The sequence below is a fragment of the Anser anser genome (genome assembly GCF_964211835.1).
Source record: "Anser anser genome assembly, chromosome: 15".
NCBI lineage: Eukaryota > Metazoa > Chordata > Aves > Anseriformes > Anatidae > Anser > Anser anser.
This window is the reverse complement of record NC_139736.1, coordinates 2130238-2153439: the sequence shown is the minus strand read 5'-3', so window position 1 is coordinate 2153439 and position 23202 is coordinate 2130238. Positions and strand designations below refer to the sequence as shown.

Here is a 23202-nt window from a genome sequence, read left to right as displayed (position 1 = left end):
GTTGGAGCTGTGCTCAGGTGCCCTTTGAAGGCTGCGTGCCAAGGTGGTTTCCAAGAAGTTGCAGATGCTGCAGCACTTTGCTAGAGAGGACATGCGTCTGTCTTTCTGCCCCCAAATGCCTGCTTTTTTATGTTTAGCTGATTGAACATAATATTAATAGCTTTTAACTTCTTAATATTAAGAACTTAATAGAGGGGCAGGTATACTGCAGGTCATGAAAGCATGTCTGTGAGGTGTGTAATTTAATTGCCGTTAAATTACCATCCTCAGAAGTTCATTTACAACAGAGAAAGAAGAAAGCCTTGTATGTCATGGAGGTTTTGTGTTTTATAGGTCTCATTAAAAACCACTTGACCTATGCAGGACTTTAATCACAGTGTTCTGTCTGCTAGCAGATGAACTAGTGAATGGTTCGGGTTGAACTCCATTAAATGCTAGGGGGCTGATGAGATGCTCAAGGCTGTATTTTTCCCTCTGCAGGAGGGCTTTAGTAGCCATCAGAAGTACCTCTTCCCAATTTTCTTTCCTCTTTTATGTCTGTATCTTTGGTGTTATTTTTATTATTATTATTATTAATTATTTATTTAAAGCACTTGGGTTATTGGCTAGTGTCTTCCCATTCAGTAAAAGCTGGGAACAGATCCCTTCTGAGTTTCGTATTCCAGCTTGTAAATCAAGCAATGTGTGAACTGTGGGCTGGATTTGGCCGCTTCATTCCCATTTCTAAGTGTGCTGGTTTGTGACCCGCTTATGATGAGGCCATAGTGCTTACAGGGATGGTCATTTAAAGCCAGAAGAGACATAGTCTGACGTGCAAAATTCAGATGGAAGAATCATCCGCTGAGCCTCCAGCAAACCAGAGCCACCTCAAGTGTGAACGAACATATCCGCATGGGCTTGGAGCATTTGAGCTAATGCACATTTTATTCAGTAGCGTGGGTAGTTCGCTAAGGCTTTCATGACTGCCCCTGAGCAAGCAAACACTGAAAAATTGCGAGTCGTGCAAGCAGGGAGCAGGAGCGTGGGTGTCCTGGGTTTCACTGGTGTGCTCGGTTCAGTTGGAGAGTTTGCTAAGGTCTCTGTATAGGCAGAAGTGGCTGTGCTGAGCTGTACGTAACTGTATTTACTGATGTGATCTTGGCAGGGTCTCTCCATTAGTCTGTATTCTGCCTTATCTGCCTGTCTGGAAGGAATACAAGGGTTGCGCTAGAGGACTAGGGTTTAATTAATGTTAGCTTTTCAGATTTTAAGTTTTGAAATGCAAGCAAAAATTAATATGCCTGAATCCAGAGTACAATTTTGAGTATTTTAAAAAGTGTCTAGGTTTCTAGGTAAATCACATTTAACGATTACCACCTTGGTGTGTATGCCAAACTGGAGTCATTTTAACTTTGCAGATAACCCTTTCTGCAACCTGGCTTTATTTTTCTAGCTCTCCCAAGCATCCCAAGGACAACAACAACAACAAGGAAACTTAGACTATCTCAGTCCTTTATCTGGCCCTTGCCTTGGCCGTAAACCTCAGGAATTTCTTTGTTACTGTGGATCACAGCCTCGCATCCCTTTATTCCAAGCTTCCCCCCCTCCTTCCCCAGAAAGAAAAGATTATCTCTAGAAACGTAAACCAAGAGCTGCAGGATCTCGGGGGGTCATCCTTCCTGTCGAGGAAGCTGCTTTTTGGCGCTTCCTCCTCCCGCAGAAGAGAGGCAGCGGATCAGTTTCAAAGAAGGCTGTGAGCAGACGCGAGGGGTTGATATGACACATTAATGAAAACAGAGATTAATGCCATGTGACACCGCTGCCTGCACTACAACTGGGAACTAATGAGGCTAACGAGAACCATATTTTTGTTCGAGAGATTAAAATTTAATCACGGCTGATGTCAGAAATGAATCATTTCACGTTCTCCCCCCCCCCCCCAGCGTGTTTAAGGCTTCCCCTCCTGGCCCTGTGCTGGCTTTTTGGCTCGGCAGCCCCTGAGAGGGGCCAGCCCCTCGCTGCCCCCTCATCATGGCCAGGATGGAGGCCGGGCCGTGTCTCTGCTCTTCTTCCTCAGTCCCTGAGAGCCGTGAGCATGAGTTTGGAGCATTAGGCCACTGAAGGCCATTTAATGAGGAAGTGAAGGTCTGGGTCGGAGCGAGGAGTGTGATCGGGTGTCCCGGGAGGCCTGAGCACATCCCTGCTGTGCCTTTTCCAGAAACCGTGCGTTAATCCGAGTGTGGGCTGAGAAGGCAGGCGCAGATCCACCTGGTGAAGCAGCCGGGGCTGGTGGAGACAGGAATTGAAGCTCTTCACGAGCTGCTGGTGGGAGCAGCGCTGCCAAACGTCCTCGCGGGCCGGCACGGGACGCTTGGGTGGCATCTCGGGCCACATGGGTCTGGTTGTTGCCTGCTTCCACGGGTGTATTCCTGGAGGAGGACTGACCCGTGGCAATTCCAGCTTGCCATCGAAACGCTGTGAAAAATGAGAGAAGATGAGATCGTCTTCTAGCTCTGTATCTTCGGATAGCTTGATCAGATGGTGCTCCAGGGTTTCTTGAGCAACTGCGGCATGGGAGATGGCAGCATCTGCTGAGGGTGTTAATTTCTGTAGCGGGTAGCGCCTCTGTGATTGGTTTTATCTAAATAATAGGAATGCCTGTAGGAATTTAAGTATCCCTGAAAAGAGGGAAGTTGAAGAGGAATTAATCTCTTAAATCGGTTGTATATAGTGTTTTCACTTGCTAAAGTTACCGGCTTTACTTCACTCAAAAATAGCACCTTTGGACGATTTTTTTTAATTTCTATCTTCTGTAAGATAATCAAAGGCTTATTGAAGTCACTAATTGACGATGAGGGAAGGAGCTGGTCTCTGTCCACACGGAAGCATCACAGCGAGGGTCCCCTGGGACGTGCATGGGGCACTGACCGGTGCTGCTGTGCACGTCCCCTGCGTCCCATCGCTGCTCGTGCCATGGCGTGTGCTCCGTGTTCGTGGCCTCTGAGGCTGGCTGATGGCTTTGTAATCTTGTTAGTTAATCCCGGTAATCGCTTCTGTCTAAGTGTCAGGGCTGCTACCTGCGCGTGGTACGAGGATAACACAGAAAAGCAGTGGTGTGTGTCTGCTGCTCCGCTTCGCAGGAAGCCTGACAAAATGATTTAACCTCGTAGGGCGCAATGCTTTGATAGCATAGTGAATGTTAGCACAAGGCAAGGAGGGATTTTCTTTCGCCTCCTTTCAGCTTCCCCTGCTCTGAACTTGATTTCATGAGAAGAAATGTTAAAACATCAGAAGCAATTAGGATGGGATATGGGGTAAAGCATCTGCACGGGGAGCTGTGTATACTGTATGGACAGCTAATAACATCCCACTGGTTCCTTTGCATAAACTGTCTCTAGCTTCCAATCGCTTCTGCAAATCACAGCCGATGAGAAAATGAGAGCACAGAAATTATCAGAAGATTATGTGGTTAGTGGCATGGCTGCGCGGTGTCTGATGTACCACGGGGCTTTGCCAGAGACTGAGACAAATATTTTTTTAATTGCTTATTATCTGGCACGTCCAATTGCCAGCTGTATCCAGTATGTAGACTTGGGTATTGATTCCACAGCTGAAAGATTTAGGAAAAGAATGAATAATGTTTTTTCATGATTTCTTTTAACTGTAACTTGCCAAATAGCTTCATGCACCCAGTCTGGTCCAGCACACGTTCGTGTTGCTGAACTCATCTAACTTCTCAAACAGCTGTGGTTGGAAAGAATGTTAACACAGCGATTGGTGCAGCCGAAAAGCAATCAAGGCTTAGGGAAGGGTCCAAACCCTGGTGGGATCTGTGTTTACTAACTTCCCTAAGGGTCTTCATCCAGAAATTTATTCCTGAGAGCAGTGCTCGCGACCCGTGGGGCAGGCTCTTTTCTGGGTTGGGGTTGTCCCATCCCGGCGGTGACCTGCGGGGCTGAGCCCTTACTGGAGACGTGTTCCAGATCTGCCCGGGCAAACAGCAGCGCCGTGCTGGGGAACGGGAGGACAGCGGCTGCAGAAACAGGAGTGCTCTCCTGGGGGAAGGGTCTGTGGTAGAAAGTAGACGGAAGCTTGCATTAGGGTAGCTTGTGTCTTCGTGATCTTAGTGTAGAAGAAAATGCCGTGCTGTCACCGAAGCCCGTAACCCTGCTGCAGACTGCATTTGGTGGGGGATTGCATTCAGTTTCTCAATGGTTGTTGGGGCGGGGGGGGGGCAACCTTTGGAGAGAAATTAATGCAATTCTTTTCTAAAAGGAATGGGATTACTGAAATGCAGTTTTCCTCAGATTTTACCCCTCAGTATATTGGCAGCTGGCACACGAAACCCGTATGCTGCAGTGTCTGACCGAGCCAGGCTGCAGCCCTCCTGTGCCTCGTGTTCCAGGGAGTGAACGTATTCCAGCTGATGCTGCCCCCTTCATCTTCCATCAGGGCCTGTTGTGCTGGCTCTGCACATGCTTTTGTTCACAAAAAGCGGCCGTGCAGGGGAGCACGGGGATTTCGGCGGTTCAGGCAGCCTGGTACAGCTCCAGACAAAGCGGGGCTCAGGGGCTGCGGGGCGCTTTGCTGTCCCCATGCTGCTTCCCGCTCCCCTTCGCACGTTTCCTGCCGTAAATTCGCAGTCTGCTTTAAGGAGCAGCTCAGAGCGGGCTTCCCAAGGCTGCCATCTCAGCGTCTGGTTTTGACACTGGAAGGATTTAACCAAAGCAAACTTCACTCGAATTTGGCAAATTCTGCCGTCATGTACGCCAGGGCTCATAATAACTTCAACGTCGGAAATGAGCACAGACAGAAAACTTGGCGAGTGCCGGCCCTTAGTTTGGGTAGCTCACATTTGGTCTTTAACTAAGCCTCGCTCCGTGCCTTGCAAGGGGAAAATAAAAGGGTGTATGGCCACTTGGGCGGCTTGCCGAGGGGTGCGTGGGATGGGGAGCGGGTGTGCGAGCACCCGCCGTTGCTGCAGGACGGCCGTGCCGTTCCTCGTCCTCTGCTTTGCTCCAGTTCTGCTCAGGCACCTTTCCCAGCACCACGTGCAAACTGAGGCATAAAGCTCCTCTTCCAGCCGTTTTTTAAGCGTTATCCCTGTTCCTTCCATTTAAATGTGGATGTTGTAATTACAGAGCGCAGAATCCCAGTTTTTAGAGATCTGCGACCACAATAAAGCGAATCCAGAAACCAGCCGAGTGGTTTCATTTACTACCATTCTAGCTTATTTCCTCCCCCCGCAACCACTGTGCAATGCTAAAGGCTTGGCAGCAACTGAAACCAGCTGTCAAAAATGTTTCTTACCCCCGCGCTTTTAAGTTAATGATGTTCTGAAATTAATGGTGCACTAGACTAATTCTGTCATCTCGTTTTGATGGGCTCGCAGCCTCTTGGTCTCTTGCGAGTGGTATTTGCCAACTGGCTTCTTTGTTTTGAGGCAGCGCGCTTAGGAAGTGGATTCCCAAGTGCAAGGTACTGTGTGTGTATATGAAGATGTGTGTACGTGTATAAAAAATAGATATATAGAAAAGATGGTTTTAGTCCTGAAGAGTTTACGGCTTTAATTTGGTTAGTGTGCTGTGGCTCACCAAACGAGATTGCAGGCACGTAAGCCGGTAACTTTTAGGGGTGTCACACACACGACAGCAGCGGGTGAGGGTTCCTCTCCGTGCGGCCGGGAGGTGTCAGCCAGCATCGTGTCTCCTCGTGGTGCTGTGCAGGAAGAGGCACAGCCCTGGAAGCAGCACGGAAAGCGGGGCTGGCGTGCTGGAGGAGCTGGGCTGGCGAGGGAAAGGAGAACTGGGAAAGGAGACAAGTCTTTTGAGTACCTGAAAGTAGCAGAGGAGATGGAAATCAGGTCAATTTTCTGTGCTTTTGTAGTTTAGCTCTTTTTTTCTCGCCTAATACGCTGCCTGGATTTATGGCAGGCAGCTCCTTCGGCTTTCCTTCTCACCGAAGTCTCAGGAAAAAAAGCTCTGAGGTCTGACCATCGTGTGTGCGTTTGGTTGTCAGCTGTGGTCTGAGGCTGCTGGTACCTCCTAGGGAGCAGCCCTGCTGCCCTCACTCCTCTCCGGGCATGCAGGGGGAGTCGTTACCTCTCCATCCCTCCCCAGCAATGAGTACCCCCAACCATAATCTCTGCCCGGTTTGCGTTACAGGGAGGTGCTGCTGTAGAAACATCTCTTCAGAAGCTACCAGAGCTGCATGCTGATGGAGAATAGAAATCACGTCTGTACTACCCAAATCCTCTCCCCCGTCCCAAGCTATGCGGCCCAGAGGATGAGAGGTTCATAATGGAGATGAAAGTTGACATCTGGGTTCACTTTCCGTAGAGGATGTTCTCCACGGAGAACAGTGAGAAGCTGTTAACACCAGCTGCAGCTTGGGGATGCGGCAGTAGTTACCCTGCCTGGGGAAATCGCTTCAGTTGGAAGAGTCTTGTGGGGTCGGGCGCTGCCAGGCTGTGAGTGGCAGGGAGGGCGGGTTTTTCGTTATTATAAATGCAGATGCATTTTCCTAGCAAGCACTGGTACATGCAAGATAAAAGTTTCTGTCTTTTAATACTATTTATTAGTAAGCTCCATGCAGAATTTTGTCACTATTTACAGTCCCTGCTCCAAGCAACTCTTACGTTAACCAATTTGTGTAGCTGTGGGATAGGTAAGTGGAGGAAGAATGTAAAGTTATCAGGTAAATGTGGCCAGCCTGCTTTTCCTCCGTGAGCAAACAGAAACAGTCATCCTGCATGCTTTGCATGCAGAGGGGAGGTAGTTACACAGAAACAGGAGGGACTCCTTTCCCTGCAGGAGCTGGTACACCCTGAAGAGCAAGGTGGTGGCTTTGTTGCATGGCTCCGGTGGTTTTGGTTGAGTTGGGGCTCGTGCAGAATGGAGCCATGCCTTCAAGCCAGCGTGGCTCGGTGCTGGAGAGTGCACTCGTTGGGACCAAAGTAGCTTTCTGCAGCCTGGACCGTGCTGTGCTACGAGTTTTTGCTTTCCAGAATATACTGGACCTGTACTGGAATTAATCGGCATGAGAATGGGATGAAAAGAACTCAACCCCCATATTTGATGGTGTTTATGATTCCCAGCTGATGCTTACAGTCTCTCTGAGTGTGACGTGAGATTTGCCTCTAATGACAAGCCATGGCTAATTACAACGTTTCTCCGACCGGAGAACAGAAATGACATCACACTTGTATTTGATTTAGAAAACATGAATGGAATGCGCTTTGAATTTGCAAAATTTCTGGGTTTGACAATATGCAGATCAAAAGTTGCTCTGTTGAAATTTTCCCAACCTCTCAAAATGAAATCCATGTTTTTTTTGTCATCATCTGTCAGTAACGTTTCAAACTCCAGGCAGGCAGGGAGTGACAAGATAAATACATATTTAATAAACACTTCTGTTTACTTTGTATAAGCAAGGAAGAGGACTTTGAAAAAGGAAAAACAGCAATTAGGTTCCAAACTACAGGCTGAAGTCCAGGGGAATTAGGTACCTGCTTGCTATAAAAAATATCCCTGCGAGAAGCCCTGCTGCTTTTATGTATTTGGCGTTGGCCATTTTCTTTGGTTTCCTTGGCATTTGTATTGCAAGCTTCTTCAGAGAAATAAATTCACAAGTGTTTGCCTGTCATCACATGACAAGTTATGGAGCCTAGATTGATGTAATCAGCAACAGACACACGTCAGAAAACTATGTGGTTCAGAAGAATACAATATTTTATTAATTCCTCATTTTGTGTGTGTCTCTGTGTGTGTGTTTTAAATGAGCCTCAGGGGGTTCTTTACTTCTGCCAAGAAATAAGAATAATTCGTACAAGTTTGTGTTGAACTGTGCCACAACTGTGGTGGAGAACAGCAAGTCAGGTTGCCCTTAATGACAGATATCTTCATAAAGAGCCCCTTTTATTAACAACCTTAAAGCTTATTGTGCATCTTAAAGTTATCGCTCTCTACACATCAGTACCCTTGTATGAAATGGTTAAATATGAAGTAAAATGTTTAGATTGATTTTTTATTTTTTTTTTAATAACTATTTGAGGTACCTGTGTGTAGTATAGGATTTGTGAATAGGTCACTTTCGGTAAGAGAAAATTTTCTGAAAATAGAAAATATTCAGAGGACTTTTTTTGGTTTGGGTGGAGGTTGTTCTTCTCTTTTTTTAAAAAAATATTTATTTTTTTTGGGGGGGGGGAGGGGAGGCGTGTAGGTCAGATAAAAATAATAAAACTTTGGACTGAAGCCCTAATGGGAGGAAACCTATTAGGGAATCTGCCCCAGCTTCAGCTAAAGGTCCTGTGAGCACAAATCCTGTCCAGCTGCAGGTGCTGCGGAGCCAGTGACAACATCCACAGCCCCAGCATCTCCGTGCTGTGCTCACAGATGGGTGCTGCTGGATCTGTGGCTTTGCGAGCAAAAGCAAGCAGCAAAGTAGGCTTCAGGAGACATCCCTTCTATCAGGATGCTAAGTAGCTAAGGCTGAAGGAAATCTCAACGAGCAAACTAGTTCAAATAAAAAAGAATTACATGATGCACCGAGGTGTGTTCATGTAAACGTGGCACGGCAGGCATGTATTGCTTTGCCTGAAGCACGGGGGATTGCTAAGCATCGGTGCACAGTCCTCAGCTGGCAGACGACATGGTGCTAGACTTTTCTGTGTTTTAAAAAAAAGAGGGGAAAAAGTTTATCAGCAAGAGGCAACTTCTTGCTTTTCAGTAGCGTGGGCTTCTTCAGAGCTTTGTTTTTAACAAGTTCAGTGTAGCCTGGTTTTCTTCTGCTTGGGAGGCGCTCAGCACGCCTCGGGAACCGTGAACCCATCCTGCAGCGGAGCCTGGTCAAGCTGTGCTGTCAGCTAGGTTGGCTGCTCACGAGTTTCTCAAGTCAAAGAGGGCGAGGAGCTGCTCTTTGTGAAGCCAGCTCAGCCCAGGTTGTCTGTCGGGATTTGGGACCGCGCTGTCTCTTTTGGGTATGCTGCTTTAGCACCTTTACAGAAAGATAGGTGACTGGTTGCTTGGAGTGCTGAATAACACCTTGATTCTTCCCCCAAAGGGTTGAGTTGGCTCTTGCCTTTCCAGGCAGCAGGGCGGTTTGAGAAGCAGTTTGCCATTTAGTGCCTCCGGGTTGCACGTTGCGCGGTTCAGACGTGTTTTCATACTCCTTGACAGATGTTTTGAAATTCAAAACCTGTGTGAAGTTTGAAATAAAAGTAATAATGAGGCGTAAGTCCCTGTGTTTGAACGACTGAGTTTAATTTTTTTTTTTTGCTTTTTTCTCCGTTTTGTTTTGCAGGTATTCCTTTGGTAAGTGAGTAAAAATGAGAAAAATTCTGCAGTAATAATTTATTGGTGCATTTGTGGGTATGTAGTTTTTACATTACTCTAGCTTTCTCTTTCTCCCTCTGTCAAATGTTTAAGTTACAATTGTCTTTATTCTCTGCCTTTCATTGTTTTTCGCTGCCTATATGTCAGAAATGGAATGAAGGGAAAAGTGGAAGAAAATAGGGAAAGGAAAACTGGAAGTAATTCTGTAAATTGAGACCGAGGGAGGCTTGGTGGAAGGGTTGTGTAGCCACCAACAGCATCATTCGGAGGGTGATTAAAGATGAAGGGTTAAATAAGCCCAAGGCTACCAAACGAAATGAGATCTGAAGGACATCTGCTGGGAGGGAATCTGCATCTCTGAAATTCTAATTCCCTTTCTGCTAATGATTTGTGTGAACATCAAGATCCTCATATGCATTTTATCTTTTTTCCTGTTGGTGCAAGGTGTAGCTATTGCTTCCTTGGAGATCTGGGAGATTGATTTGTGCTTTGCACAGGTTTGGTTTTGTTTCAGCATAAAATATTCCAACCCACAGTCAGAGTCTAAATGGGAATTTAGAAATCTAAGTAGAAAAATTGTTCCTCTCTGTGGAAATATTAAGGAAACAGGTAGAGTACTTCCGATTTTTTGGGGGGGGAGGAACAATGGCATGGCATAATGTCCTAAAACAGCATCTTTTGCTATGCCTGCTCATGCTTTCAGCTTGGTGTTCAGTCCCTCGGATAGGTGAGGTGGAAAGGAAACCAGTCACAAATAAAAATTTTGGTCTATTGTAAGGCACAAGAGTAAAGTCCGTTTGTGTTGTGTGTATTACTGAGGCTTGCAAACCTGATAAGCAGGTATGCCTCCCCTTCAGGGATTTGTATTCATCTCCCTGTGTGGGTTGGTCATTTTAATAAGTGGACTTAATATTTGGGTGTATGTGAGATCAGAAAGATGATGCTTCACCAAGTGGAGAAGCAGAGGAGTATGGAGAATTGTTCTTACTCCCGCGTACTTTAGCTAATCGTTCCAAGCAGAACGTGGAGATTTTAACCAGCTGGATTTTACAATGTAAATTCTCACTGTAGTGGAGTTAGTGAGGACACCCGTCACAGTTTTAACCCAAGTTATTTGTCTTCTGTGTGTTTTCCGCTTTCACCGATAGCTGTAGAAAAACTGCCTTTGCTAAGTGCTATTTTACATTTCTGTCCCTTTGTGTGCCGACTGGAGAGCCACCCTGTGAGGGCTCCTGAAGTCCTTTGTACGCAGTAGGGTCTCTCCCTTCCTTTTTTTTGGCTTAAGGACTATTTCTGAATAAGATGAATGAGATGTAAATCTTGAGCTACTTTTGTTAGAATACAGGAAAACCACAATATTTTTGTTATAATATAGCTGAAACAACAACACTCGTCCATTGCTGTAGAAGTACATTAAATATTGCTGAGCTCTGGAAGCCTTATTCTTTGGTAGCATCTACTTCAAAGCAGGATCTTTTTTTTAAAAATAAAAAAAATAAAAATTCCTGGAGAGGTCTTTGTAAACGCTGACTGTTTCCTATTCCCCTCCAGGAAGTGTGCTTTTTTGATACATCTTAGGATGGATTTTGGTAGCCTCTATTAAAACTGCAGGCTGTCCCTATGAATTTTAAAGAACTCCAGAGCCTGGAAATAACAACAAGCTGTCAGGCCAATGGGATCAACTGGTATTGCCACAGGTTTTGCTCTTTGCTCTCACTGCTGTCAGGTAACAGTTATTAAAAACACTCCTCACTTAGGGAACGAGCTGCGAAACAGCCCTGCTGCGATGTTCGCGGTGTGAAGCACCGGCTGTGTCGGACTGCTCACCTTCGACAGGCGAGGAGGTGCCCTGTAATGCTGATCCTGCACGGGCGCCGGCCGGGGAGCTGGAGCTGTTCTGAAGTTAGCTGAGCTGCAATAACTTCTTGGCTTTATTTATTGTTATTCTAAATTTGGCTTTAGTTGTAGCATGGCGTGCTTTGGTGAGCACGCGGCAGTTTTGCATCGGGTCCCTCCCCGTGGGCAGGCACCGCTCAGGTGTGCCAGGTCCCTGGTGTGCGTGACCCGAGGGCTCCTTCTCGTCCCTGTTTTTTTCAAGTCAGTGCTCTGCAGGTCGAGCATGGACTGTACTCCGGTGGGATTGCTTTTTGGCCAGAGCACCCTGAACTGCTTCGGTCCTGCCGAGCTGCAGCTCCCGGGAGTCTCGGGAGGCTGGAGGTGCTGCAGAGCGCGCCTCGGGGCCGGGCTGCTCCTGGGGAGCCGAGCTGTTAAGGGAGAACCATCCTCACCCTGAATCTCCTCCCTGAGCTTTGCTGTCCTGAGGGGTTTCCTTCCTGGCCTTCTCTGTTTGAGCGCCTTTACTTGCTTTGGCACCTTGAGGCTGGTTCCGCTCCAGAAACGGCAAGTCTCACTCTGTCTGAAGGTTGCAGCTGTGATGCTGAGGCTAAAAAGAGCCAGCAAGGTCAACTTGTTATCTTTCTTAAAATTAAGGACATCTTTTCTGCTGGCGTAGAATAAGACCAAAGCTGCTTCAGCAGATCCGTGGTGTTGACAGCTTTGCTATTTCTGACCCCCTCTGAGCAAGGGTGTGCTCCTCTAGAACAGTAGTTCCTGATGATGCTTCTGTCTGAGATGCCCCCAGGGACGTTGTTTTTCAGTGTGCGGGACTGATTTCATGTAGTGATTTATTATCTCTGCCTCTAACAGAGGCTTTGAAAAAGATGATGCTCTTTTACAGGCTTTCTTGCCCTCTTCCTTTTGTTCTGCCTTGCTATTGCGTTAAGTAGCCCCAGATATTCAGAAGACAGCTTGACAGCACGATGTATGGCCTGAGATGCTACAGCAGTGCTGCTGGAAGTGTGAGACACAGTGGAGGGCTAAGCAGAGCTGCAGAAAGGCTGCAAAGGTTGTGCAGTTTGTAACGGAGAGCCGCGTCTCTCCGTGGAGTAGAAATCCAGGTGTGCTGTGGGAAAATGATGCAACCGTTTGGGGGAGATTCTGACTCTACACTGCTGTCTCCGTGGTCATCGGATACCTCGCAGCAGCAATGTGAATTCCTAGCAAGGAATGTGCAGGAAAGACAGAAATGTGCCTGTTTACCTTCTGGCTATCAATGGGATCATTAAACAGAAAGGATTGAGAAACAGCTGATCTTATTTGACTCTTGATGCACAAAAGTGTCCTGTTGGGAGCCAAAGCAAATGTTTCCTTGGGGGTGGTTCCAGAGAGCCTTGCCTCCACGCTCCTTGCAGGCCAACTGTACGGCTAGAATTGGAAGCATATTTTAAAAATAAGAGCTTTTTTTTTGTCCTCTGACAGTAAAATGTTGGTACTTTTGGTGTGGAGAGAAGACAATTAGAGGTTCGCTGAACTTCGAATTAAACTCCCAGTTTTTACCATCATCTGCAAACGTGGAATAAGCAAATAATTTAGTTCGTACCTCTGCCTGCCCCCAAATTTTGTTGCCTCTGTTATCTCAGAATTTAAGATGAAATGTGTTTTGATTAGAAGTAGAATAAAAAGTTGAGAGCAGAGTGTACGTAATTCTCCATTACTTGCTAAATCCTCACTCTTTAGTTCAATGCAAATTGTTCCGAGGAGGATTCTTTTTTAAAAGGTCTTCAGGGATCTTGAATTTTAGATGTGCATTGACATAAAATGAAATGTTAGAGTGCACAGCTGGGGTTCTGGCTTTTGCAGTACAAGATGGAGATGTTTCTCCTTTGTGGGAACGTGTTTCCAAGGAAGGGGTGAAGTTTTCCTGTTAGTTGCACTATGTTAGCGAGCAGCGCAGTGGTCACAGAAAAAGAGAGCGAGTTGGAAAGACCAAGGTCAATTTTAAGGTCTGAAGCATGGTTTAAAGGCGTGCTGGGATGGGGACGTGCCCGCAGCCAAACCATTCATTCCCACAGACCCGTCTGCGGTGTCTGCGCGGTGGGTGCGAGATCTCGGAGGTGTCAGAGCGAGGGAATTCACCAAGAGAGGCTTTGTTCGCGTGCCCTAGCACGTGGCAGCACTCTTTGTGGTCGGCACGTGGGAGAGGCACGGGCGGGAGGACGTGGAGGACGCCTTGGTCCCTGTTACTCCTGGAGAACTTTGCTCTCCTCGCAGCACGAGGCCGGCGAGCCCCTGGGGATCGCAGCGGGGCTGGGCACCCACATGGCCCTCGCTGCTATTTCTTCGTCCTGCCCCCCGGCTGCGATGGGAGGGACGGGGCTGGCTTAGCGACTGTTCCTGTTCCTGGCCATTATCGTGATCTGCTGTTCCTATTTCTCGTGTAAGAGTGGGAAACTTTTCTCTCTGTCTTATTAAATCTATTTTTCAAGCTGTCACTTAACCAGGTCTAGTGACAGAGTCGGATGTTTATGTGGCCCTGGACACTTGAACTCTGGTGTTTTCAATCACAACAGCACCTTTTGCCAGCCGTTGTGAATTAAATACTCCTCGTGACCTTTTACCCTCGCCGCTCTTAAATTCATGCTTTAAAAACAGCTTAATGAGGGGTTTACTGGCCCAATTGGAAGTTTTTATTAAAACCTATTAGTGTGCTAGAGTAGCCTGCCTGAAGGAAACGATTAGCCCAAAGCAACTAAACTTGGAGCTGGCCCCTAGCCACACCAGGTTTTCACTAAACTGTTTCCAGACCCACGTTAACCCTAACACTGCAGCCTGCATGGTATTCATATCCTCTGCTTTAATTTATAGCTTGTCTGATTCTCTCCCCAGCCTTTCTCCATGTTCGCGAAAGCATTTTGGTTTAATGTAATTAGAGCTGCATTAAAGGGCAGCGTGCCTTCATCCAGGCCCCTCTCGTTTGCGAACCCTAATTAAGCAGAAGTGCCCCCCGCAGCCCTCCGCTGTGCGGGGAAGGAGCTGCCCCGCGGGTGAGGTGCGCGCCCCTGCTCGGACGTGGCCGTGGTGCTCTGGGGCCCTGGCCCTGGGTCCCTTCCCGCAAGGAGCATCGCAGAGGAGCCCCCGGGGTTAAAATGGAGCTGGGTAAGGGGAGGACACGGCCTGGGGACAGCACGCGGGAGCAGGAGGGTGGGAATCCCGGCCAGCTTCTGCCTCCAGCCACCCCCTGGATCCTAGCGTGTTTGCTCCAAGTCTGCGTTCTATTTTTAAACCTGGGCCCGTGGCTCCTGCCAGGTTTAAATATACATTTTACAACGCTGCTGAAGCCCTGTAGCCGTTATCTTAGTGTTCTTGTGCTAATGCATCCGTGCAGCTGAGAGATGCAGGCCAGAGCTCCTGCTTCAGCTGAAACAACTCCTTCAGACGTCGCTCTGGAAGTCCCATGGCCCAAAGCGCCGAGCAGCCGTCGCCTTCGTGCGTGCTCCTCCGGCGTCCCCGCGCCTGCCCCGCTCGTCCAGGCTAACGGCAGCATCTCCCTTGAAAGCCGCAAGATCTTTGGCTAAGGGGCTTCCAATTCTTTTTCAGATATTTTTCGTACCGTATCTTGCCTGTTTGTAGATGTCAGCAGCTACCGAGCTGACAGCATGAAACCGTGCGCAATTTGTGATCTGTATGTAATGTTTTGCTGCTGTGTGGCAGCTGAACCGGCTGTCCTTGTGTTCCTGGTACAGCCCCAATGCCCAGGGAGTCACTGCTGTGTATGTTGAACGAAGCTTGACAAGCTTCCTATTTTTCCATCAGTTACTATTAAGCACAAAACAAAAAGCACGGTCCCTCTCCACACCGTGCGCTTCCTGAGTGTCACCTCCTGTCTTTATTTTTACTGGCATATGGATGCGCCAACCTTGGGAGGCACCTTTTAAAAAGAATGTTTAAGGAAAAATCTGCCATTAAAGTTATTACAGTAAAGTACTGCCTTTGATTGCGGCAATTATGCAAATGATTTTAAGGGATAAAATACTTCTTAACAAGGACTGATGTAAATGGTGGTGCTGGAACGAGTGCATAACTTCTTCAAACACAATCTTTCTGTGCAAGTAATTTTCTCTCAGCGGTTTGCCATGTTGCCTGGATGTCGACCTGTGTAACCAATGACTGGCCTGCGGATGTGATTTTATTTTCTCTTGATACAGGAATGTAAGTGGGTGGAATGGGAACGCTGGTCTTGCAGAAACTGGGAAGCCCTTTCCCTAAGCAAATTGTTTCTCCACAGCTCTTGTGGCTGACTTTTGTCCTAGCTTTAATAAAAAGGAAACAAACAGAAATGCTTTTTGCAGGCACAGATATTCCTCCGAAAAAATGAGGTTGGATTGGGTGACTAGCAAGAGTGGGGCTCTTGTTGATTAAGGATTCTGCATTAATGCATTGCTGAGGTTAAGTTAAATGAAGCTTTCTGCAGTATTGCTTTTAAAGCAGAGAAGTTGGATCCTTGTCTCCATGGTTTGGAAAAACATTGTCCATACTTAAAGATAGTGATCTGCTGCTGGTGTGGCTGAGACTTGCCTCCTATTTCAGTCTGATTGCAAAAAATGTGGATGGGCAGTCCGTGCCTTGGCTTTGGACTGGGCTGGGGGCGTGCTCACCATGTAATGGATTTGTTGCCATTAGGCCTTCTGCAGCTGGCATATAACAACCTAACCCCCCAAAACCTTCATAAATTCATTGGTGAGCAGCAGCGAACGTGCCAGCAGCATGGCAGCGTGCCTGTGTATGATGTGGTGGCATCGCTTTGTAAGATAGCTCAGCTGCCTCATCCCCTTGAAACCCCAGTATTAAAGGTATGGTGGAAATGCAAAACGAGTGTGTGTGTGTGTATCTTTGCTAGGGATGTGTCTGATCGGCTTGAAAATTTGTTGTGGGGAGAAAGCTGCAGGAATTAAAGATGTAGCAGCAAAAAAAAGAGGCCTTGAAGGTCCAGTGACACAGATGCTAGGTATGGGTCTTGAGCTGCGGCAAACTGCGGGGCATTTTGTTCAGTTTGGGCTGCAGGAATGGACGCAGTCTGCATGGAGATGCAGTAAGCCTCTGTCCCTGCCAGCAGCAGTGACAGGGAGCCCCCTGTTCGGGCGGCGCTGGGCTCGCACATAGTGCTTGGATGCTCTCGCGCGGATCCAACGCCAGTGCCCAGCTTGGCTGGAGCAGGTGTAGTAATTTGCAATTATAATCATGGCTTCTGGTTTTGCAAATCTGTGTGCAAATAGCAAGGGTATTGTATTCAAAGCTTTATAACCCCTGCGTTTTCTTCTAAAACACATTCTCCCTTTTGGGGGTGTAGGACTGTAAGGGTGGTTCTCCCTTACTAAGGAAAGGATTTAATGTACTTACTGCAATGGTGTTAGTGTCTGCTTAGATTTTTGTCCTTCTAACAAGATTGACCAGAGGAAAGTTGTAGGGGTGTCTTAATTTTAGATCTGGGCATCAGTAGAAGGAAAGGTGATGCAGTTTCACTCGCTTTAATTGCTGTAGGTACAAAGGAATGACTGTCTTCATAGCTACACCTGAACGGTTCAGTACTGGCACTGAGTTCACTTGTGTGTGTTTTAAAGCCAGTACTAGTTCTCCTTATCTCATAGTAGCATCCCTGTTATCTGTTATCATGAGCTTACAGTGGATTTGTGTTAAGCCTTTCCATTAACCTGTGCCTTCGTGCAATGTTCCCAGTTGCTGCTTCCAATGCAAAAACAAGAACAAGACTTGGATTAGTAAGTGTCAGATCACTTCTTAAAAAATACATATGAAAAAGATACTAAAACTACAGATATACATAGCGAGGTACATCTGAACAAAAGCTAGCTGTGATCGTGCTGAAATTTTTGAGGAGGATTTGACTTACATCCAAACATTCCAGCACGGACTGATTGCTACTTGTTTGTGTAACAAGAAGGCATTTCCTTTGCTAAAGGATCCCGAGCTTGTTCCAAACTCACTGTAGGCAAGGAAAATGCTGCCCACCTCCGAAAGATTCCTACCACTTTGGGCGAGGTTTCATATGGTCTAAGCATGGACAGTGCTCAGCGTGACACAGGGTAACCTGAACACAGTACCACTTGTCTGGGGGGGGCGGTTTGGGGAAGTCAAATGTAATTACTCAGTTGGAGTGGGGCCAGGAGAGTGTGATTAATTCCCCTGCTCCCTCAGAAAAGCCTGTGGGAACTTTAATGACCTCAGGGATAAGATCCTCATCGTTCAGCATCCGTTAGCATCGCTGAGCAGAGCAGACCTCCACCTGCTCAGCCCTGCTGCAGCGCAGCTCCACTCGAATCCGGGAGCGACTGGGCAGCGAGGAGGGATGGGGCTGTGTGGGGCAGGCAACAAGAGTGCCATCTGCAGAGCTGTCACCCGTGTCCTCTGGCACAGATGGGTTTTTGAAAGGTAAGCAGGCAGGTGGGGCTGCTCTGACCTTGCTCGGGCCGTGGGCTCGCGAGAGGTTGCAGCAGTCGTAGGGACTGCCGGGAGCTGCTGCTTCTGCCCCTTTTGGTTGCTCCAATTCAGTCGCACAAAAGCACAAATTCTCCCTCTGCAAAACTGGAGCAAAGTATTCTGGCAAGGCTAACCTCATACAATAGCCCAAAAATTGTTCTTGTAAATACTTCACTATAAGATTATTTTTCCTTTTTGCTCTCTTTTTAAAAAAAACAAAACCGACAACTTTTTGAAATAGGACTTGTTTTCTAAGAGCTTATGTGATTGCAGAGGATGTCAGCTTTATTTTGTCCTTGCCTTACTATGAGTTACTGATGTTTTTTGTACTTGTGAGTAGTGCCTTCTTTCTGTCTGTAGTGCTCACCTACGCGTTACTGTGTTTGAAGGATCTTGAGGGTGCTGCTGCAAGTCGATCTGTTCCCTGCTGCCAAGCTGGGATAATGGCAGGCCTGTTTTCCCCGCAATATTTGCCGGTTGTCACAAATGTCAGTGTCGAGCGTAGTCCCTCTGCTTGGTTTTACCTGTTAGAAAGTAGTCAGGTCTGCTGCGAAGGTGCTGCAAGCCAAAAGGCCACCATGCAGTGTTACACACCTGAAACGTGGGAGGGAGGTGCTGGTAAAGTTCCACTGGTTTGTTGCGAGAAGGACACGTTGGGGAGAATCCAGCGAAAACAATGGCTTAGCTCAGTGACCCCGTTGGCTTCAGCAGGCTGACGCTTCTCAGCAAGGGGCTATTTAAATTCATTGCAATATCGCCAGGCTTTTGATGGAAAGAGGACGAGAGATGGGCAGAGTTGTCTTCAAGATCAAAAGTTCAATATTGGCAGGGCAGAACAAGTTTTATTTTTATTTTTCTCCCTTTTTCTGAAGTTAAATAAACCTTGATGTGCAGAATAACCCCTGAATAATAATAATAAACTGAAGGACATCCAAGGAACTGCTGGCGTTTTTATTTTTTCATTAATCGCACTGTCATTTCTAACGTGCACCTGATTTATGTGTGTCTGGTTAACCATTCTAATGCCCTTTCTCTGACCTGATATACACCACATGAAAGTTTTATGGCAGTAATTTATAGAGGATGATTACAGCTCTGAATGTAAAGGTTTGGAATATTGTTCTTCTTGGGGCTAGCGGGGCTTGGTCCTGGCTGGGTGTTCCCCAGGTATATGGCAGGATTGCAGATTAAAAGGTTGAGGTTTTGGGACTTTGGGTATCTCAGAGCAGCAGAAGAAAGCTGTGTTGTGGACCTGTGAGGAGGGTCAAGAAGAGGTGGGCCCTAAACCTCTCCAAGGCAGCCAACTCTGTTGCGTTATTCTTGATCCTTTATTCTGGATTTGATCTGGAGTTTGGAAGCTTGAGTGGAATTCCGTAGATTTTTGGATGTTTTCCGTTAGGAATGTTAGAACAGAAATGCACTGTACTTGGGGTCAGATTAAGTGGCGTAGATCTTTTGTCTTTTTCAATCGCCTTTAGGCTCTAAAAGGCTCTGTCTGAAGATTCATCAGCAAAGCTGCAACATCCCCTGAATGTCCCTGTGCAAAATCCCAACTGCACAAACACAGATGTGGAGAGACCGTTGTTAACAGCATTGAAATGGAAATGGCATTTCAGAAGGAGGAAGAACGCTTTAATATTCCTACCCATTTGTAACTGGTAATAACTTTTTTTTTTTTTTTTTGGCCAAGCATTAAAACACAGCACTAATCCAGTAACTTGACCAATAAAACAAAGGGCTGGTTTCAGGACACACATCCTAGTGTGCTCTGATCTGCTCCTTTTGTCTCCTTTTTCTTGCTGGGAAGAGGAGTGCGGGTTTTTTCTTTTAAGTCGTCTTAAGGGTATTTGTTTGACTGCTCGATGGTACTGAGGGCTAGAGGCTATGCTATGTATTTATGCTGGCAGCGTCCCTTGTCGAAACCTGTGTGTTTCTTCACAAGTCCGTTTTGAAGTTTATTGCATTTTCTGTGTTCGCTCTACTCGTAAGGACTGGTGGAAGTACTGGCGTTGGTTAATGGAATGCGAGACAGAGGTCAAGTTTGATCTTCCTCTTAAGTGCTGGTCTCCTTCATCTCCCCGTGGCAGGGAACAAACTGTCACACCTCACTGTCTGTGCAGAAATTGATGCAAAAGTAAGTGACCACATGAAAGGAGCTGTCAAAGGATTTCTTGTTAAAGTTCCTTTGTCCAAGAATGTTGTCTCCGTGAAATGGAAATTATTCAAGGGAACGCGCTGGTTTGAACAGATTCCTGGATCAGAAAAATGAAATCAATATTTTTGAAACTGTTGAAACTTTGTCTTGTCCTTAAATTGAGAAAAAAAAGAGTGACTTAGTGTGCTGAATTGTGTTGGGTGGTGTCCTAAAGCCACTGTGGTGAGGGCTTGGGCTTCGGAGGTGCAAGTTTTTTACTATCCCCAAAGCATTGTGTTAGACACACGTCCACTGTCATAAAATCACTGCAGCAACTGGTAGTTGAAATATCTCGTGTGTTTTCCTCTTCTTTGTGGCATCTTTGCACAGAAGGAGAAGCTGAGGCATCTGGTTCCTGCCGAGCTGCGTGCGTTTCAGCAGCGGGCTGAGAGGGGTGTCCTTGTTTTCTTAAACAGTGTCCCAGCACTTGAGTATTCTGCATTATTAATTGTTCTTTAAGGAGGACGCCGCCTAGCCAAATATTTCTGACCACCTCCTCGTTGCATCCGCCATGTTCTCTCAAACTTCTTTTTTTTAATTTTGATTTATTTATTTTTAGTCTAGTGAAATAATTTTCTCATGGGCTTCTCTTCCGTTTCTAAACTGGGTGAAACCGCAGCGTGAAGCCATCCTCTTCCCAGTCGCATATAGGAAGTGAGCGTGAGCCAAGGTACATATTTTATGTTAGTCAAAAGAGATAAGTGTCAGGATTTCAAAGTTAATTCCACCCGGCAACTTCCAGCGCTGAAATGTCTGCTGTGCCTTGGCTCTCGTGCCTCGCTTCAGAACAGTCGGAGCTTCTATTGCACCTCTTGTATTTTCGTATTCTTTTTTGCAGGGGGTGCCTGCGTGCGTGCCGAAACGGGCTGGCAGTGGGGTCGCACCGCCGCCCGCTCAGCTGGCTCTCCTAACCCCATCTTCCACCTCCTGGTTCCCGTTACATAAAATGGGGATAAGGATTTCCCCAAGGTGCTTCCAGGTCTTTATGTAAAGCTGCTACTGAAGAGCGAGTGATTGCTATTTGGTTAAGGCACGGTGCCTAAAATAACATTTTAGTAGTGGGATTTGGACTTCTATCCTGTGCTTTCAGGCTATTAGGTGATTAAACCACCATTAAAACCGGACTAAACAGCTCCGGGTTTTAGTGGAGCAGGTAGCTAAGGTGTGGAGGTTTGAGGTTACGTCTTGATTTACTATTTATTATGAACATTTATCAGGGAGGAGATAGGGGGCAATTTTCTGCGCTTGCATGCGGCAGGGACTGGCTTGGGAGCGGGGTGATGGGTGGTGGGAAAGGGGTCCTGCAGTTCCCCAGAAACGTGGTAGGAGGGGTGAAAGGAGAGAGCAAAGATGTTCCCCCCCAAAAAGGGTGAGGGGGTGAAAAATAAGCAAGCTGTGCAATAAAACAGCAAGGAGCAATCCGGGTGCAGGGTGGGGAGGAGATGTCAGGCAGGCTCCTTCGGGGCAGGGGGGAAAGGAGCAACGAGCAAGGTGGAAGATGAAGACTGGAGACCGATGGGGAAACAGTTCCCGTCCTTGTTCCTGCTGGCTGAGGTAATCCTGTTATTTTCGAGCAGAAAGCTGGAGCGCGTGGCGGAGATCAGCTCCCTCGAGCGCTGTCTGTGCTCGGCCTCGCAGCTGCAGGAGGAGCGCGGGCAGCGCCGGGGGCGGCTGGGGCGCCGCGGCCGTTTGTTAGCCCCGTTGTCACCGGGGCCAGCACTGCCGGGGTTTTTTTGTGTGCTTCGGTAAACACCAGGGCCAAGCTCTGGGCGTAAATCTGGAACGGTTTCAGCGCGGTTGGATCTGCCCAGCTGTGCTGGATGCTGGTCACGGGGAGCCGGGGAAGGGCTGCAGGAGGGGGACGCGGGGAGGTGCCCCAGGGGACGGCGTGGACCTGGGCTCTGCCCGTCTGCTCTCCCTGTTGCTGAGCTTTACATCGCCGCTTCTTGTCCTCGCTGTTTGGCCACTGATATATTACGTTCTCATTTGTGTGGCTCGCCTCTTAATGTGCCTCTAAAGCAGATCTGGCTGATAGCTGGTGGCGTGGGGAGGAAGCTTGGATTGCCCGGGCACGGAGCAGCCGCGGGGCCCAGGGGAGGCCCTCGCACGGCGCAGCGTTGCTCCACGTTGATTTCCACACTTGTGCATATCTGTGGGCACGTCGCAGAGCTCTTTGTCCTAAAAGGCTCAGGGATGTGCAGCTGTGTCGGTTGTTGGGCCCTCGGGGAGGCAGTTGGAGGGCTGTCAGTGTGAAGCGCTGTCTTGCCTGCGTCCTTACTGCGGAGCGGGTGAGGTTCGATCCGGAGTGTCATTTGGGCTTTAAAACGCTCCCCCTGATACGGGAGCGAAGCAAACCTCAGAGCGGAGATAAATCCACGTTCCTGGGAGTTCCTCGTAGGCTGCTGGGCTTGTGATCTGTCCTGCAGCTGCCTGTGTGCTGCGATGTGGCACGGCTCGTATAAATCCTTGCTCGCATTTCGCAGTGTTGTCAGCCCTTCAGTGTGGCTCAGAAAGTGATTTTTTTTTTTTTTTTTAAGAAAGTAGCTTGATGTGTATATTTCAGTCTACGGGAATATGGAGTCCTCTGAGATCTGTGCAGTGAAAATGGTATATAGATAGTTAAGCAGGGGAATTTGGCCAAGACTTTCTGGCACACAGCTTGGACAGTTATAGTAATTTATTATAATATTTTCCCATCTGTTTGTTATTATTAAATATGAAGTACTGATGTTGCACAATCTTACCTTTTGGATTTATGTCCAGAAGAAATCAGTGTACATTTTTATTGAATACCTTTTAACTTTAACTTATGGCTACGAACAGCGTTTTGAACTTCTCCTTTGTGAGTTTAAAGCAAAATGAAATTAAAAAACTCCTGACACATGCCACTCTTTAAGGGTCAGCACTTTCTGGTTTGAAAATTAGCCCATACACGGATATCTTTCTTGAGTGTTTTATTTCCCTTCTAAATCCTGGGTTGCCTGCAGCTTCTTTTCCTGTTTGAGCTGTACATGAAAGCGTGGGCTCTGCTCTCTTGTCTTTGGCCGTGCACACAGGCAGCCAAAATAGTCGGTGTGCTTCTGGGGCCCCGGGGCAGCCCAGGGTATAAAACTGCTGGGAATTACAGGGCTTGTGTGATGGCTGCATTGGGTGTGCTGGTGGGGGCTGTGGGCATCAGCACGGTTTTGTCACGCCCTGCTTTGAGGGCAGCCCCCCCTGTGGTGGAAGTAACTCCCCAGACCTGCCTGCACCTCCAGAAACCCAAGATAACTTTGAAAAACTCCCTGCTCTGAGCGTGCTTCGGTTGGAAGAGGCTCTGGGCCCTTCGAAACGAAGCGCTTTCCCTCCTTTTGGTCCGGAGGCTTG

The 23202-nt window shown here is 47.5% G+C and overlaps 1 protein-coding gene across 4 annotated transcripts in view; it reads left to right on the top strand.

The window, feature by feature from the left end:
* LMF1 (lipase maturation factor 1) overlaps window positions 1-23202 on the top strand; it is a 193623-nt gene that overhangs the window by 15109 nt on the left and 155312 nt on the right. For 3 of the 4 annotated variants that reach the window (XM_083800243.1, XM_083800244.1, XM_083800242.1), the window contains exon 3: window positions 9280-9290. The exons of the other annotated variant lie outside the window; for it this stretch is intronic. In XM_083800243.1, the coding sequence (XP_083656369.1) occupies window positions 9280-9290 (11 nt within the window). The remainder of the gene's footprint in view (window positions 1-9279; window positions 9291-23202) is intronic. 4 annotated transcript variants of the gene reach the window in all.